A 17,621-nucleotide genomic window follows, 5' to 3' on the forward strand; every position below is an offset into this window, starting at 1 on the left:
TGATAATGCTCTAGCGGTCTTCGTCCACCCTGATTGCGGGTGTTTGGGAAGAATGCTTTTTAAGGGGCCATGTTGCCAATACCTACTGCCTGAACCAGGAGAGACACGTTTCACTGTAATTACCGATGTTGGTGCCGGCCCTGCCTTCAGGACATACTTACCCATGTAATCTGGAGATCCAAGATAGGACTGTCTGATCCTCTAGGCTTTTGTTTGCTTGTAACACCATCCCTTAAATGGTTTATTACACAGGAAGGTACTTCTTCCTATGGAGAGGTTTCCTCCCTGCTGTGGCTTCTCAAAGACTACAAGGGTTCACTATTGCTTGCAGAGAAAGATGTGACTGCAAAGGATTGGTGTTGGTCCAGGGTGTGTCAGAGAGTGTCTTCCCCTTGGATGACCAAACTGCCTTTCATCTATGAAGTAGTAAGAGTGGCATGGTTGAAACACGACTACCAGAGGGGATGGGGTGATATCTGACTATCAGCAAAAGCTACACCTCAAGCAGGAACCAGGTAAAGTCTTCAAAGGAAAGATAGCAGTCCTGGGTACAGGAGAGAAGCTCATCCTCCAGGATGGTGAAGACAAAAAAGACACTCTACTTCCAAGGTAAGTAAGTTTCTGCTGATCTTGTAAGCTTGGTTTTCAATAAACACCAAGGTGAGATAATATTCCAGAGTTTCAGGAGATCCCCGACTCTCTAGGTCCTGAGCCTAGAAGCATCTTCAGTGGGCGAGTGGTTTAAGGCGGATCCCACACTGTGACTCCTACTTCAGTATGGCTTGTTCAGGCATCTAAATAAAGGGAAAGTCCTTACACGCAAGCCTTTATGGAAAGTTTTCTTTGTAAAATACTCACTTAAAGGAGTGGGGGGGGGAGATTTTTAAAAGATGATTCAGGTAAGGTATTCTGGGTACTGAGCCTTCAAGAAAGTTCTGTACCGTTTAAAATAACTGACCTATCCTTGGAAAGTGGGAAGGGGCTCAGGAAGCAACACCTCTCTGGCCAGCAAAGTTTAGAACCCACGCTGAGCTGGAAGGCCTCACTTCGCCAAACTAATTGGAATTTCAGGCACAGCACGTCCAGAATGGAAATTCTAACCCATCTCACATGCAAAAAGAAACGTTTCCCACCTCTCTTTAAATTTATAGGCCCATTTATTTCCCCTGTACCCTTTCAAAATGTTCCACCAGATCCTTGTGAAATCTGCAGGAGCTCTGCAAACTCCGTCTCCCACGAATAACAAACAGGCTTAGCTCGGCTCTGCCTTCCCCTCCTTCCTTCTGCGGCCCATTGCCGTGCGTGAAGGGCGAAGTTCTCAAATATTAATTGATCCCCAATCAGCCTTTGATCCCAAAGGCACGGGTTATCATTGACCAAGACACAGATCCCCTCGAGATGTTTCATTCCTATTGATTCTTCAAAGCCGGCATCTGCATCCCAGCAACAGACCTGCGGAGGACTGATTGGCGAGATCAAAGCGCAAACTGGAGGGGGACAGAAGACGCGGGGTCTCCGGCCTCCTATTTACATTCATATCTTCACGTGATGCCGAAGGCGGAAGCCAACGAGATGTGTGCCCAGCGCGCCCGACAGCCGGGACGACCCGAGAGCAGGCCTCTGTCCTGGCCCTCATCACAAGCAAGGAGGCACGGCCAACAGGAGAGCCAGAGCTGCCCAGTAAACACTGGCAAACGCCCCACTTGGCAAGCACGCTCGGAATTTTAACATGGTCACAAACGAACTCCCCGGAATCTGAGAAATCCGTCAGTTTAATTATTTAGACTTACTGTTTCCCAGTAAATAATTCAAGAGTGGTTATCAGAATGGATACTTAATCATAATAATGTAGGTTAAGGATCTCTTCTTTGAAACACCGAGGCCAAAGTGTTTTCAAATTTCGAATAGTCAGATTTTAAGTGTTTGCATGCACGTAGGCGGCGCCTGGGAGATGGTGTTTAAGTGTTAGCATAGAACTCATTGATGCTCCATACGCACGTTACGTTCACAGACGTAGGTAGGCTTCATACGCACGTTACGTTCACAGACGTAGGTAGGCTTTGAGGTGCTTTCAGTGTCTCCTTGTTTCGACTGTAATCGATCGCACACATTCAGCAGCAGCGGGGATTGAACATGTAACCAATGACTCAATCATACACTTTACATGACAGATTTGCAGGGCATGGAAATTACATTGCAGTAAGTCTGTTAAATAGCTCCTGTTTATAATTCATGAAAATATGCAAGGTGATAATGGCCCACAGGGTTCCGGCTGGCGCACACGCCCATTCAATTGGCATTGGAGGTACTGAGGTCTAGGAATCGTGAGTTCAAGGCCAGCCTCATCTACAGTGGGAAACTTGCCACACTAGCAGACTTGGAGCTTGCATAGCTCATGATGTGTTTAAACAGAGAAGACTTCTAACGGAGTTGACAGCATGCTCAGTTTTTCCCGCAGGGATTCCTCAGCCAAATTCAAGATACGTTTTTAGGGTGTGTACCAAAATCAAGAATTATCTATGCGAATTAGAAGGGGCCTCAAGCTGACAGCTGCTGACTTTGTACAGTCGTCTCCACCTTCCAGGCTGATCTCGCGTCTTTCTGTTGCCACATTAACGTCGATTTTACGAGCAACTGCATCCGTATATGAGAACAACTACCGTTGAGAAACTGCCATAATGGCGGCTCATAAACCCATGCGGGTCCAAACAGGAGCCTTTAGGGCGAAGTCAGCAAGACTCGGCAATTCTACGGAAAATACCGTCGTTCGCACGTGGAGTATTTATGCTCCTGTGATAACCTAATTTTAACAAGCATCGGGATTTCAAAAACAATTGATTATTATGATTATTACTTGCTTTCTACGGTAAGATCAAACCAGATGACTCTGTCCTTACGATGTTTATTTGCATGTTTTTCCCTGTGAGCTCAGAGACTCAGGGAAGAAATAACCACTGAGGACCTGTCATCAAAGCCAATTACAGCGTATATTCCACGGGGCCACTGCGGCATCCATCACCTCACCCACCAGCCTGCAGTTCCATCGTGTGTCCCCTAAGGCAGCTCACAAAGCCAATTAGGTATGAGTGTGTGTATCTTCAGAGGAGGAACCGTAAGTAAGTTCCTAATGGTACAGGAAGCTGACTCCACAGGAACACACAAATGCCACAGCACTGCCCCACAGGACAGGAGGTTACTCATCAGCCTGGAACCAGCAGAAAGCAAGAGGCTACATCTGAGGAGCTCCTTCTCAGCCAGAAGCCACAGGTAGACAGGAAGAATGCAGGATGAAGACTTGGGATGCCCTGGGTAACCCTGGCTGCAGGGTTCCTCACCTGTGTCCACTGCGGTAGCAACATCTGCCCTGCAGGCAGCTTGCACTAAGAAACAGGAAGGCAGGGCACATCAGAGCGCTGGGCTCTGAGAGAATGTGCAGAAGTTCGGGGTTATTTTCTGTGCTCCTTTTACACAGTGACTCAGAAGCCACGGACATGCACGTTAGCAGATCCTGGGGCGCTTTTCAAAGCTGGAGGCTAGGGCACCACAGACTCGGCGCAGTTCCAACTCAGATAATTATATTCTGTTTCCTGAATTCGCCCAGATGTTTCAGCTGGTTACAGCCTTGTTTTTCTTCTTTCTTTCTTTTTTACTTTTTCAGGGGGAAAAAAAGGGGGGGGTTCTTTGCAAACCTCCTCCCTCCCCCATCCTCCTGACAGAAAGGAAAAGGTAAATGTAATGTCAGCTTTGGTCACATACAAGACGATGGATCCGTGTGAACCTGTACATGGGGCAGGCTTCAGAGGACAAGAGAAAGATGTCCGAGAGAGTAAAGGCCCTGCCGGTGAAATGGGGCAACTGTGTCATGAGACCCTTGTGGGATCACGGCCACACAGGTGCTAGCTCGCTCCAGCGGCGCTGGACTGTCTAACGATCTATTCTAATTCAGGCACTGGAGGAGATGCTGAGTCCCCCTTGCGAGTGTGTGCATTTTTAATACTGTGGATCTAACCATCCTTCCACGATTTGGATGGGGGCCATCAGCAGAGACCCAGGAAATGTAGCAGCTTGCCAACTTTCTTTGCATGCCAGGCGTCCTAAAAATAAAGCAGACGGCGGTCGCTCCGATGGCCAGGAATGTAAAGCCTGACAGTATCAATTTTGGGGAAAGATACAGGGGAGATAAAACTCCCGGGCACCGCTGGTGGAACGTAAACTGGTTCAGACACTTTTCACAGCGATGTGGAAGCAACCGATAAATCTAACACCGCGACTCCCAACATCCCGGCAACTCGGCTTCTTAGGCACAGACATATATCTCTCCCATGGCACACACACATGCTGTGCCACAACAATAATTTTAATAGACAAAAACAGAGGAGGAGGTACCAAATGTTGAAGAATAAATACGGGCTGTGATATAATCCTAGGACCGGGCACCATGGATTGGTTTTTAAAATGTACGTGGAAAGGGGAGAGAAAAACTATTCAGGGTTCCAGTTTGCACCCTAGCTCCACAAGCTCTACAATTGGAGGTTCAGCCAACTAGGAACAGAACTGATCCGGAACAAAGGAGTTTTTATTGAGCACACACCACTGTCCCACCCTGTCCTGTCTGCTCTTACAAAGCCTTTAAATTGTACTCATTATTGTGAGTAGTCAAGAGGTGACTCAAAGATTCAAAGAGGGTGCAAAGCCTATGCCTCCTTTAGAGCAACCATGGACTTGTGGGTTCTGTAAACCAAGCACCTATAGACTTCATGGGATAGAAAGACAAAAGATGTAAACAGATAAATACTATCCGTTAGGATATGTGGGAGGCAAAACCGACAACTGCTAAAGGCTAATATTATGAATACACACTGCTTAGGAGAAACATAGTTCATATGTATATGTACACTCATATACATATACATATATACATGCACTCTCATACATACAAACATACATATACATACACATATATACACAGGAGACAGAATGCATATAGGCAAACAGACATAGTCTCGTTCATGTACACACACACACACACACACACACACACACACACACACGCACACGATATAGTCTTAGTTGTTGTTGTTATTGATGATGTCTTTTAAATTCAGGCCTGGAATCCACGACAGTGGGATGCAATGCCTGCTTCCCCAGATCGTATCAAACGATTGAAGTGAGTGGGAACTTGACTCATCCTGACGATCCTGTCCAAGTTTTGTGTCTAAGGCCAAGGACACAAGGTCCAGTCGAAGCAGAAAAATTCCAGACCCTAGACAAGCAGCCACCTCCCAAGGGCCAGGAGGCAGACACATAGACAGCTTCTCTGCTGTGATGGTACCTGTCATCCTGGCCTCAGTTTACCCACTAAGCCACCTCGCCAGCCTTCCATTCACTTTCTAAAAGGGCTCCTTCTTCCCTGTGTACATTCTCAAAGTACTAATTTGCAAAGACAAGGGGCGCGCAAATCTGGTGCTTATAGATGGCTAAGGAAGGCACTTTATGTCGGGTAGGTCCTAAGTCTACTCGATTCAGACTGTTGGGAACTGTGGAATGAAAACTTGGGGGCAGAGATAGAAATGCTCTCAATTTGGGGATGGAAGGTGCCAGCCGGCCATACTTAACTCTGTGATAATATTGAAAATAGAAGTTTGGATGTCCCTCGTGCCTGCTTTGCATTTTCAAAGACACCAAGAAATCTGTTTTCATACAAGCTGTGGGCTGTGGTGCTTCCAGGATCCAGATCTCACATCCAGCCTGGCACGAGACCCCACTGGCAGGGTGGCTTCACTCTGTGTTCCCTTCCATGCTTGGTTTGTAATATAAACGTTCATCAGTGGCGATGGGCTAAGGAAAGCATACTTACTACACGGATGTCCCAACACCTTAACTTCATCAATAGCAAGGTAGCCTTGATGTCCAGAGGTCACCACTTCGAAAATCACCTGGAAAGTTAAGAGAGAATAATGTCATTCATCTATTTTTGTTGGAGTTCTATCAGATGTCTCTTACATTATAAGGAACAGAGGTTCACTCACCCATCCACTTATTTTTCCCAACAACTATAAGGGAGTGGGTCACTAACACCTGCCTACCAGTGTTTCAGGCTCCTAGACCCCAAATATAAGCAAGAGCAACCTGCTCTAGGCTGGGGAGGCCAAAGGGCTGGGGCAGGTCCAGTCACCTATGTAGTGATGGGAAACCATGACAGAGGACAGACATGGGGAAGACAGAGTATTGGAGCCCATTTTTAAAGGTGGAGTAATGTACCAAGGTCTTCAAAAATCAGAAAACTTAGATGATGTTCAGTAAATCATTACACAGAATAAAAATGCTTTCCTATATATAAAACCCATTCCCCCACACAGTGTGATATCTTCACTGAGGGGCCAACGTTACAATTGAAGTCTCTGTAGATGACCTTTTGAAGGTGTCTGAATAGAAAGAGGCATTTGAGGTCCTGGGTTTTTATTCACTTAGAAGGAAGAGGTGTTAGGGGAGCAAAGAGGGGTCAGGGGAAGAAGAGGAGAAAGACGAGGAAGGGGTGAGGAGAAGAAGGGAGGGGAGAGGGAAGGATGAAAGCAACGGGAGGAAGTTAGTTACACTTGAGAAAGTGCAGGGTGTTAGGATGGCTGATTGTGAGGCCAGTTTGACTGGACAGCTAAACGCTTGCTAGGATAAATGACGTCTGTGCTGGCAGTGGGGGTGTGAGCATGCTTCTGAGGGTGCTTACTCAGCAGGATGAGCAAGGGGGACATTGTTAGGAATGCAGCGGGCCCCACCTCACATGGTGGGAGTCCAGATGGAGAAAAGGGGGAAGCAGGAAACCTAGAAGGCAGACACCCCCTTCTCAGCTTCTCAGCCACTACAATGGCACTACGTTGTCCAGTAATCTTCACCACAGTGGACTGACACCTGAATCCAGGAGGCCTGGCAACCTTTCTTCTGCGTCTGTGCTGCCTATTTCCAGGGTTTTGTTTGTTTGTTTCTTTGTTGTTGTTTTGTTTGTTTATTTGTTTGTTGTTGTTTTGTTTGTTTTCTGTGCAGATAACAGTACCTAACATCACAAAGCAGGCATCTACCAGGGTGGCAGCACATGAGGAGTTAGTGTTAAGCACATGAAGAAGGGGATGCCTAAGACATGCGCAAAGGTAGGCATGGTCATGACTGGGTTGGTCCTACAGGCACAAAACCGTGGCCAGTTACAGGAGACTGCTTGGAAGACAGAAGAAAAGGCACTTCTCAGTCACATGGAGACAGGACTCACTGAAATCCAGATGAAAGGCGTGTGAATTCAAAGGAGAATGATGTAAAATAAACCAACTTCTTCAGTAGTAGGAGTTGTTTTAAAGTGATGCGGTACGATATGGGAGTGAATGGCACGTTTGAGAGAGATTCGTCCTCAGAGAAAAGAAGACAGAAGAGGTAGACGAGGAAAAGGCTGTTTGTTGGTTTGCTCATCCAGAGGAATTACCTGAAGGTTATCAACACAACCCAGCAATTCTTCTCCTTTTTATTCTAGAGAAAGGGAACTTCTATTCACATAAGAAGCCTGTGCCAACTTAGCAAAGCCCTATTCATAACAACCAAGATGGCGGAGAAGTCTTTTAATGAATGAATGATTACACAGACTGGCCCAGCTTACCCCAGCAATGAGAAAAATCTAACTGCTGTCAGTATCAACATCGAGGATGTATCTGCGGGAGCTGTGCTGGATTTAAAACATTGAAAGCCAGGCCTAAAAGATTACATCTCATCTGATTCTATAAATGCAATATCCTGCATAGTCTAACTTTAGCAGTAGAAGCCAGATCAATGGTGCTCAGGAGTAAGGGACAGAAATGGCAGGAGGGAGGTGGGCAGTCTTTGAAAGGGGCAGCCTAAGCCATCTCTGTCAGTTTCTACTGGAAGCGTGCTCTCAGGTAACTGAATTCTACAGAATTAAGTGTGCATGTGCATGGTTGTGCACAGACACTGAGGCATGCGAGGCAAGCATTAGGGAGCCTGTGGAAGCCATAATAAGCACTGGGCATCCCAACACCACCAACACCCAGCTGTGAGACCACAACTGGCAAACTATTTTCACTCGAGGAAACTGGATGCCATGCTGTGGGGGAGTCTCTACTATTTTCAACTGTCGTGTGTTACTCTTGTCTTAAAGCGGTTTGGTTTAAAAAGTAATTGTGATGGTTTGTATATGCTCTGCCCAGGGAGTGGCACTATTAGTAGATGTGGCCTTGTGGGAGTAGGTGTGTCACTCTGGGCGAGGGCTTTACACCCCTTATCCTAGCTGCCTGGAAGCCAGTCTTCTCCTAGCAGCCTTCTGATGAAGATGTAGAACCCTCAGCTCCCCCTGCACCATTCCTGCCTGGATGCTGCCATGTTCCTGCCTTGATGATAATGAACTGAGCCTCTGAACCTGTGAGGCAGCCCCAGTTAAATGTTGTCCTTAGAAGACTTGCCTTGGTCATGATGCAGCAAAACCCAAAGTAAGACAGTAATTATAAAACTCTTTACTAAGTACATGTTACATGTACTATGTTGATACTACTCGCTCTATCAGTTTATATTAAACTGTTTAGATAAACACATATAAAGTTTATATAAAACAATTTATGTAAAGCATAAGTCATAACATATTGCATGAATCTTTTAGTCAACAAATAAGAATTAGAGTGAAAGGATTTCATATTTCAACAGAATGAGTGGCCTGGGGTATAAAGCATTTGTCTGAGGCATGCCATGAGTCACAGTAACCTTAAACTCCATCTGTTTCCAAACGCTGTGTTCTCGCTCCTGCGCACTGAGCAAAACCTTGGCTCCTAGGATTCCTTTGTTTGTGTTTGTGAAAAACCAGAAGACAGCAACCCACAGAACCCCAGATGGAAATGCTAAGAGCCGAGACTGCAGGCATGGAAAACCAGAAACGTAGAATCACAGCTCTGCCCTGATAATAAAACATAACACACACCAGAGAGAGAGGGGGCCCCACAGAAGAGCAGAGATGAAATAAACTCTGTCTTGCCCCTAAGTTTAATACATTGTTTTCCACCGATGACACAACAGAGAGGAAATGCTGTCTGGATATCCCTGCAATGGGACCGGGATAATTCATTTCCTTATGTCTAAGGGCTGCAGCGAGGGACAAAAAGATGAATTTCAAGAGCAGGCTAAGAAAACCATTTTGAGGCCCTGAAAACAGAAGCCTGGCTAACAGTGACCGGCTGCAGCACCAGAGGTGACACAGCAGGGTCTGCAGAGAACTGCCAGGTAGCTCAGTGAAGTGGGACTACATACTGCGGCCGGGGAAACAGTTAGGACAGCTGCCCGTCTTTACCTCTCCCTCAGCTCCCACAAAAGCAATTCCCTCATCCTATCTTCAGCTCTGTCCTGGACCACCTGCTATCATCTCCCTTCCCTCCTGCTTCCTCCTTCAGTAGATCACACAGAAACTCTCTGAACTTCTCCCAAGTCACTGCCTAATCTAGGACTCCATCTTCATGAGGCATTCCCTCGGAGCCCACAAGATGTGGGAGCCAGGGCAGGGTGTGTGCTGGACACATCTCTTCACCTCCCTCTCAGCTTCTCCAAACCCAATCCAAAGTCTCCCCAGCTCTTTCCGCTTTGGGCTCTCCTTATTGTCTGCCCCAAGTCCAAGGGGACTGTGCAGAACCTGGCAGAACAGGGCACTTCCCTCCCTCCTGTGAACACTCAGTTCGAAAAGCCTAGAAACACATTTTGTCTTGAACCCCTAGTGGCCACACCTATCGGGATCCAAGAATTTCCTACCAGGCAAGACAAGGCCATCACATTCTCCTAAGAGCCGCAGAGGGCAACAAAAAGCAAGAAACAACATACTTACCCAACAAAGACAAGACCAGGTATGAGTACTTAGAATTACAATCTTCCCAACCCAGATGCCTAGACGCTAGTGTAAACATACAGTAACAGCCAGGACAATGTCTGCACTAGAGCGTAGCAACCCTACCAGAGCAGGCCTCCATACTACGACATACCTGAAATGAAAGGAAAAGACAGGACAGACTTTAAAACAGCCTTTACGACTAGGATAGAGGCCCTTAAAGAAGAAAGGAAAAGTCCCTTAGAGAAATGCATGGTAGTAGAAGCAAACAGTGGGAGGAAAGGAATAAAACAGTTCAAGGCCAGAAAGTGAAAATAAAATTCATGAAACCCAAACTCAGGGAAATCTGGAAATGAAAGATCAGGGGCTCAAACATGAACCCCAGAGACAAGCTTCCCAACAGAATGCAGGAGATGGAAGACAGACTCGGACATTGGAGTCATGACAGAAGAAACTGATACATCAGTCAAAGAAAATGTTAAATCTAAAAGTCTCCTGACATAAAACATCCCGGAAATCAGGACGCTAGGAAAAGGCCAATCAAAGAATAATAGGAATAGTGAAAGGAGAAGAAATCCAGGTCAAAAGAATGGAAATTGATTTCAACAAATTCATAGAAGAAAATTGCCCTAACCTGAAGGAGATGCCCATCCAGGTACATAAGCATTCGGAACACCAAATAGAAGAGAGACCAGAAAAGAAAGTCTGCTTGGGTATAATAATCTAATCATTAAACATACAGATAAACATCTCTAGCAAAATATCCATACAAAATTAACTAAAAGTAAATAAATGAATGAATAAAAGCAAATCAGTAGCCTGCCTGTATATAAACGGCAACTGGAATGAGAAAGAAATCGGGGAAACCATACCTTTCACAATAACCTCAGATGATATGAAATACCTGGGGGTAACTCTAAATAAGCAAGCAATAGGCTTGTATGATAAAAACTTTAAGACACTAAAGCATGAATAGGACCAACCAACCAAGTCAGTCTGATTTAACTTAAGGCCTGCTCCTTGAGATGGAGCCCATACCCACTGCGTGATCATGAACCTCAGACTACATCGTTCTAAACACTGTTCTACATGTCTTCTTAAGTAGCAACGAAATGACTCCTAATTATATTCTTGTAGATTACAGCTTTGCTCAGTCATCAACAGAGTCTCTTCCGATTGCCACAGATAGGAACAAAAGCAGTCAGATAAAATGCAGAGAGTGGGAGACCTTGGAACACTCAGTCCTGAATGCGAAGTCTTTATCAAACCCCTCCCTGAAGGAGAAAGGGAATTCTGCAGAAGAGAAGGCAGAAAGAGCTTGAGTCAAAGAGGATGGAGGAACCAAGAGCACGAGGCCCCTAAATCCACGTGATCAAAGCTCCCCTGAGCTCACAGAGACTGCGGAAGCACACACAGGCCGTGCACATGAATACACAAGGCTCTTTACGCACATCCTCTGTCGCTGTTTTTATGATGCTCCTGAGTGTGTGGATGAGTGGGTCTCAGATTCTTGTGCCTTTTCCTTCCGTTTGTTTTGTCTAATTTTAATGGATTCCTTCTTGTTTTGTATTTTATATTTTCTTTAAAAATGTAATGTAAAAATAAATAAATATGTAGGTAAGAAGGCAGGTAGGTAGATAGAGAGATGATATATAGGAATATTGATAGATTATATAGATAGATGGATTATATATAAATATATATATAGATAGATAGGTAGATAGATAGATGATAGATAGGTAGATAGATGGATAAGTGGCAACTATTAGACAGCAGAGGGTGCTGGCTACTGACAACATTACCATTAGGTACTGAAGAGCATTGCCACTCTAGTCATAAAAGATTCTGAGCAGAGTCTAGTACCAAACAGACAAGAGTCCAAGTTATTTGTGATGCTGAGGCAGAAGAATCACTTCAGCACAGGAGTGCAAGCTCAACCTTGACCACAATGCTACAACAAAATGGATTTTGAAAGATTCAAGTAAGGCCAGCTGCCTCCAGTAGGCAGCTTCCACTGTGAACCAGCGACTTTCAGAGTACACTTACAGGTGGGGACTCAGCAACGAGGTGCTTGGGGTTAACCAGAAGAAACAAGAAAAACATCTGATGCAAGTTTGAAGCAATAGGTTCAATGTTGCTTCAACAGCAGAACCACCTTTTAAAAGTCGTTTTAAATTTGCATTTTTTTAAATTTCGAGGTGGTGTGTGTACGTGTGCGAGCACACGTGTGTGCATATGGGAGCACAGAGCTCACAAAGACCAGAAGAGAGCTGTAGCTGAGTCACGGGCAGCTGAGTGCTGAGAACCAAACTCGGATCTTTCCAAGAACAGTGGTGCACACTCTTAACCCCGAGCTGTCTCTTCACAGCCGCACAGGTTATTTTTGAAAGAGGCATTTCCTAGCTCTCTCCACTCTCTCCTAGTAACTAGTTAAAAGCTTTGTAAGTGGTCCTCGTCAGTAAGATTGTCAAGTTTACATCCAGAATAAAATGGTCAGTACAAACCACAACTACCAAGTAGCTCGGGTTTATAGAGACAGGACAGGAAGCGGACGCCTTGATGTGGCGGCTGTGACCAGTACCTTTACTCTCCACTAGGAACACCTGACAGTGAGGAGCTCCATTAGGAGGTGTCTAACAAATAAAAAAAAAAAAGGTTAAAACTTTTTTAAAAAACAAAAATTGTATTTTCTAAAATAAAAAGGGGTCGAAGGCTAAGGCCCACCTTCAGTGGGCTTCTGGGACACAGATTTTAGAATCCCATCAAAGGCCCATCCTTGTCTGCCCCTGTCCTCCTGCAAATCTTCCAGTTTATCCTCTCTGGCCAGCCCTTTGTAAGGGAGTTTCAAAATCTAAACCTGGATTTTGTCTTCTTTTCGTTTTTAATCAAGTAAGGCCCTCCCCTTTTTCATTAAAGAGCAAGAATTGCTTTGGTGCAGACCGCAGGTATGTACTGAACACAGCACCCACAGGGGTGACTGCAAACCGAATGGTCCAGGTCCAGGAAAGTTTGACGTCAGAGAAAAGAAGAACTTGGAGAAAGCAGCTACACTTCTGGAGAAAGGAAATGCACCAGGGTGAGGATGTGCTCTACCGGCACGTCATGCTGGCTTTTGGCAAACACAAGAGAATGTGTAACAAATGTCCTGTTTGCTAAGCCAGACTTAGCGTTCTTTGGGGTACTGAACCAGGACTTTTAAAGAAAGCCTACTCTAAACTTTGATTGATTGACTGATTGATCGAATGATTAGCTGAAATACCTATATAGCCCAGGCATCTTTTGTATTTACCATCTAGTTTTCCACAGTCAGCCCTGATGAAATATGAAATGAACTCATATCTGGAGGTCAGTGCCCTGACTCAGAAAAGGTGGATCATTTTCCTGGAGTTACACAGTATTTGGGATTGGAATGCAGTCTGGTCCATTCCCCCTCCAAGTATGAATCCTTGTCATCTTACTGAAATTATCAGGTATAAACAGATTCATCACATGGATGTATCACACAGGAAATGCAAGTGCTGCAGGCTTTCTTCACTGTTGTGTTCCAGACTGTGAAGGATTAGGTACATGGGCAGTAACAAGAGCTTTGCGGGGTGGATTTGTTAAGCCACAGAGAAAGATTTTGGTTGACCTGTGCAGATATGAAAGGGAACTGCTGACAAGGAGGAAGTGTGTATGATTTTTAGAAAGCTTAGGTTCGCTCTGATTAGTTTGTTTGTATGCAAATCACTAGGGAGGTAAAGGCCAATTAGGAGACAGCCACAGAAATGGTGGCTCGATCCATCCCCTGTTATGGTGGATATGTGGGAGTTGGAATGCGGAGAGGATGTGAGCAGTAGGTTTCTTAAGACCTGGTGGGCAGGGTGAATCCTTTTTCATTCTGTGGCTTCCAGAGTGTAACCTTGTAACATTGTAACAGGTTTGAGGCCTGTAACTTTGTAACCACAGAGCAGACACTTCCAGAGAGTCGGGATCAGAGTCACGCTCCGCCACACCTGACATGTGACACAATTTTAACAACATCGAAGTTAAAAAGAGAATTGGCAAACAACTGCCAGGGGCCAAATCTGTCCATCCACCTGCCTGTGCTTTGTTATCAAGCTCGGAATGGTTTTTTTGTAGCTTTCAATGGCAGGAGACAACTCAAAATAATACCAGTACTCTGTGATAGAGAAGAATGATATGAGATTCTAATTTCCACATCACGAATAAAGTTTTATTGGCTCACAGCCATGCTCCTGCATTTACATTTTGATTTTGGCTGCTCCAGACGACAACCTCAGAGCTGACTGGTTGCCACAGAGACCGTCTGGGCTGCAAAGCCTGAAATATTTACTATCTGTTTTCAGAGCCTTTCCTGCTTGGCTTTCCAACACACTGTCATTACTCTGGTTAACAAGAGAGCACATGTCAAAAGCAATGCCGTGTCACAGCTAAATACAATATGCCTGCCACTCCAGTAATGGCCGCTAGAAACCCCGCTTCACTGGTTTTCAATTCTATTGCATAGGTGTTATTTTAAAAGCCCACCATGGCTTGGAATATCATAACCAAGTTTTTAAGATGTGTAATTGCAGCCTGCCAAAACCAAACAATAAATGCTAATTATTTTATAGAACTCCCCCCTCCACATATTGTACAAAATAAAATCCAATGCAGAAATCAAATTTTTCTCTACAAACAAAAAGGCACTGAGAAAAATCTAACATTAACATCAGCTCCGTTTTCCTGCTGCAGCCTCTGGTTCCAGGTGGATGTGGGTCACCAGGCTTTTGCCTGCTTGTACTTCAGTTTTGTCTATGTCAGCCTGCAGGTCACGTCCATCACTAAGTTACGGCAAGCGCTCGAGGCAGACACCTCTTAGTTATGGTTACTATTGCTATGACGAAACACCATGACTAAAAGCGAGTAGTGGGGTGGGGTGGGGGCACATTTGACTATGTTTCCATAGTCTATTCCCGCAGGAATTCAGGACAGGAGCCCAGAGGCAGGGGCTGAAGCAAGACTTAGTGAAGCTTGCTGGCTTGCTCAGCCTACCTCCTTATAGAACCCAGGACCACCAGCCTGGGAATGTCACTGAACACTCACAACGGGCTGGTCCCTCTGCCATTACTCACTGTTTAAGAAATTGCCCTACGGCAGGTCTGCCTACAGCCTGATGTAATGGAGGTGTTTTCTTCATTGAGGCTACCTCTTCTGAGATGACTTTAGCTTGTGTCGACTTGACATAAACCTATCCAGCACAAGAAGGCATGGAGGCGTAGTGCTCTCCGGCTCGTTCCTCTAGGTTTATGCTCAGCTAGCTCTCTGCAGAGTTCCATACTACTTGCCCAGGGATGGTAGCACCTAGTGTGTTGGGTCCAGCTACATCAATTAACAATCAGGATAATTCCCCACAGGCAGGCCCACAGACCGACGTGATCAACAACATCTAGGCTTCCCTATGAGATGGCTCTGGGCTGTGCCAAGTGGAAAATTAAAGGTGACTAGGACATCTGGTTTTTAACAAAAGGTACATTTCCTGTGTAAGTGTGTACCCCAGTTTGGGTCTTTGTGGCTGCGGAAAAACACCATGCCCAAATGCAACTTAGGGAAGGGTTTGTTTGGTTTTCACATCCTGGCCACAACCTATCAATGAAGGGAGACAATAGTGGGAACTTAAGGCAGGAATCTAAATGCAGGGACTAAAGCACAGACCATGAAAGAAGGCTACTCATGGGCTCACGTCCCATGGCTCGCTCAGCTTGCTTTCTTAGGACAACCCAGGATAACCTACCCAGAGCTAGCACTGCTCACAGATGGCTGGGTCTTTCCATACCAGTCATCCAACAAGAAAGCGTTGATAGAAGATAATCTGATAGAGGTGACTCCTCCCTAGAGAGCCCACAGGATAATCTGATAGAGGTGACTCCTCCCTAGAGAGATCCCTCTTCCCCATGCCTCTTGTTTGGGTCAAGGAGATTAAAAACTCCAGTAGCAGGTGTTGTATATCTGTTTGTGTGCATGCATTTATGTGCACATACATCTGGAGGCCGGAAGACAATGTCAAATGCATCCCTCAATTGATCTCCACTTTATTTTCTGAGACAAGGTTTCCAACAGAACCCGCAGCCCAGGGACTTGGCAAGATTGGCTGGAGAGCAAACCCCAGGATCCCCCATCTCTTTCTCCTGAGGGATGGGGTTACAAGAGCACACTGCTTCACTTGGATTTTTACTTGGATGCTGGGGATCTGAATTTGTGGCAAGCAAGTATTACCCAGCCACAGTCACAGTCCCCAAACTTCTTAAAGAAAAAGAATGTCCCTAGCTCCACTTATACAGTGAATATATGACAAAGCCAGAAAGCTATCCTTACTGCAGAATAGTTTTATTGCAATATTTAACTTTATATCATCTTTCTTTCTCGAGGTTAGCTTAATGCAAGTTATAAACCCATCTTTATGAAGCAGCAATTCTTTGTATGTAAATTTGAAATCTCCCCAAAATTTATATGCAACCCCTCAGATCAATATTGATAGCACTTTAATGGTCACGTGTGGACCTGCGGAGAGTTGCAAAGGTCTGATTGCTTAATACCTGGGGCCGAGAAAGGCAATGCTCTCCTATGCGAGCTTTAGGATGGTGCTAAATAAGGTTTACTCAGGCAAGAAGAATCATGTTGTCATAGGTTGAATGTGAACAGAATAACCCAAATTAACATAAAATCATCTTTACCCCTAAGCCCTTATAAAGCAAGGTCATGAATTGATGGCTGCCCAAACACACTGTGACTAGAGGCTCCTGGGAACCCCAGAAGCAATGGCACAGAGCAGGAAGCCTCCCATACCACTCCCTTCTAGATGCACAAATTCAACCGTGGCTGGAAAAATATTTTGACGCGCAAAAAAATTTTTTTTGCACATCAACTTCCGATGTCTTCATTCCACCTGAGATTGGGTGCACTCGGGGTGGTATGGCCTTGTGCTGCTTTCGTTCCCCAAATAAGAATAAAACATCTATTTGCGAAGTGTAACACTGTCCTGCTGATTGTAAGTAATCCAGACAGGATTTAAAGATCAAGACCCCAGGAGGATATGCCTAGGGTTTATGCAAATAGGATGCCATTTTAAAGGAAGAGCTTGGTCCTTCACGGATTTGAGCACATGCAGAAAGGAGGTAGTCAGTGTCCTAGGACCAACCCCCTCCCCCACCCCAGGGAGATGACCTATGCACTAGCTCAGTGTTCTGTGATTGTGGAACCTAACTGTGGCACTGAGAATTTGTTTTGCTGGTGTTGGGGTTACTCTAAATCCCCACATTTATCCTCAGTCTTCCTGATGGCTCCGGTATTTACAACTGTGGGACAGATTCAGTATCCTCTCAGTCTCCTCACTAAAGTCTTAGCACACAGGGGCTGCTCTCCCAGTCTTTGGGACTTTAGGGACAGCCCCTTGCTGTCCGGTGGGCGGAGCCACTGGAAGAGCTCTCATTTTCTCCCTAGATGTGCTTCTGACCATTAGCCTGCCTGTATCTGATGTCAGTTCTTCCTCTAGAGGGTGCTGCCAAGGAAGATGGAAACTTGAACACTGCAGCATCCTGATCCTCCCTGCTCAGCAAAGGAGCAAAATCAGCCCTTCTGCTGCCACATTCCCTGTATGAGCAAAGACGGATTTGCTCACCAGCACACAGCAAAGGTGCCCGTTTCCTAGACACTCAGTTAAGGGTATATGTCGGTGTACATATCACTGATAGTTTTAACTTAAATAAAATCAAACATGGGTCCTACT

The 17,621-nt window shown here is 45.4% G+C and overlaps 1 protein-coding gene across 1 annotated transcript in view; it reads right to left on the reverse strand.

Annotated features, from left to right (window-relative positions):
* Ptprm (protein tyrosine phosphatase receptor type M) overlaps window positions 1-17,621 on the reverse strand; it is a 681,698-nt gene that overhangs the window by 392,986 nt on the left and 271,091 nt on the right. The window contains exon 4 of the mRNA XM_032901727.1: window positions 5,858-5,936. Within this exon, the coding sequence (XP_032757618.1) occupies window positions 5,858-5,936 (79 nt within the window). The remainder of the gene's footprint in view (window positions 1-5,857; window positions 5,937-17,621) is intronic.

Source organism: Rattus rattus, chromosome 4, assembly GCF_011064425.1.
Source record: "Rattus rattus isolate New Zealand chromosome 4, Rrattus_CSIRO_v1, whole genome shotgun sequence".
NCBI lineage: Eukaryota > Metazoa > Chordata > Mammalia > Rodentia > Muridae > Rattus > Rattus rattus.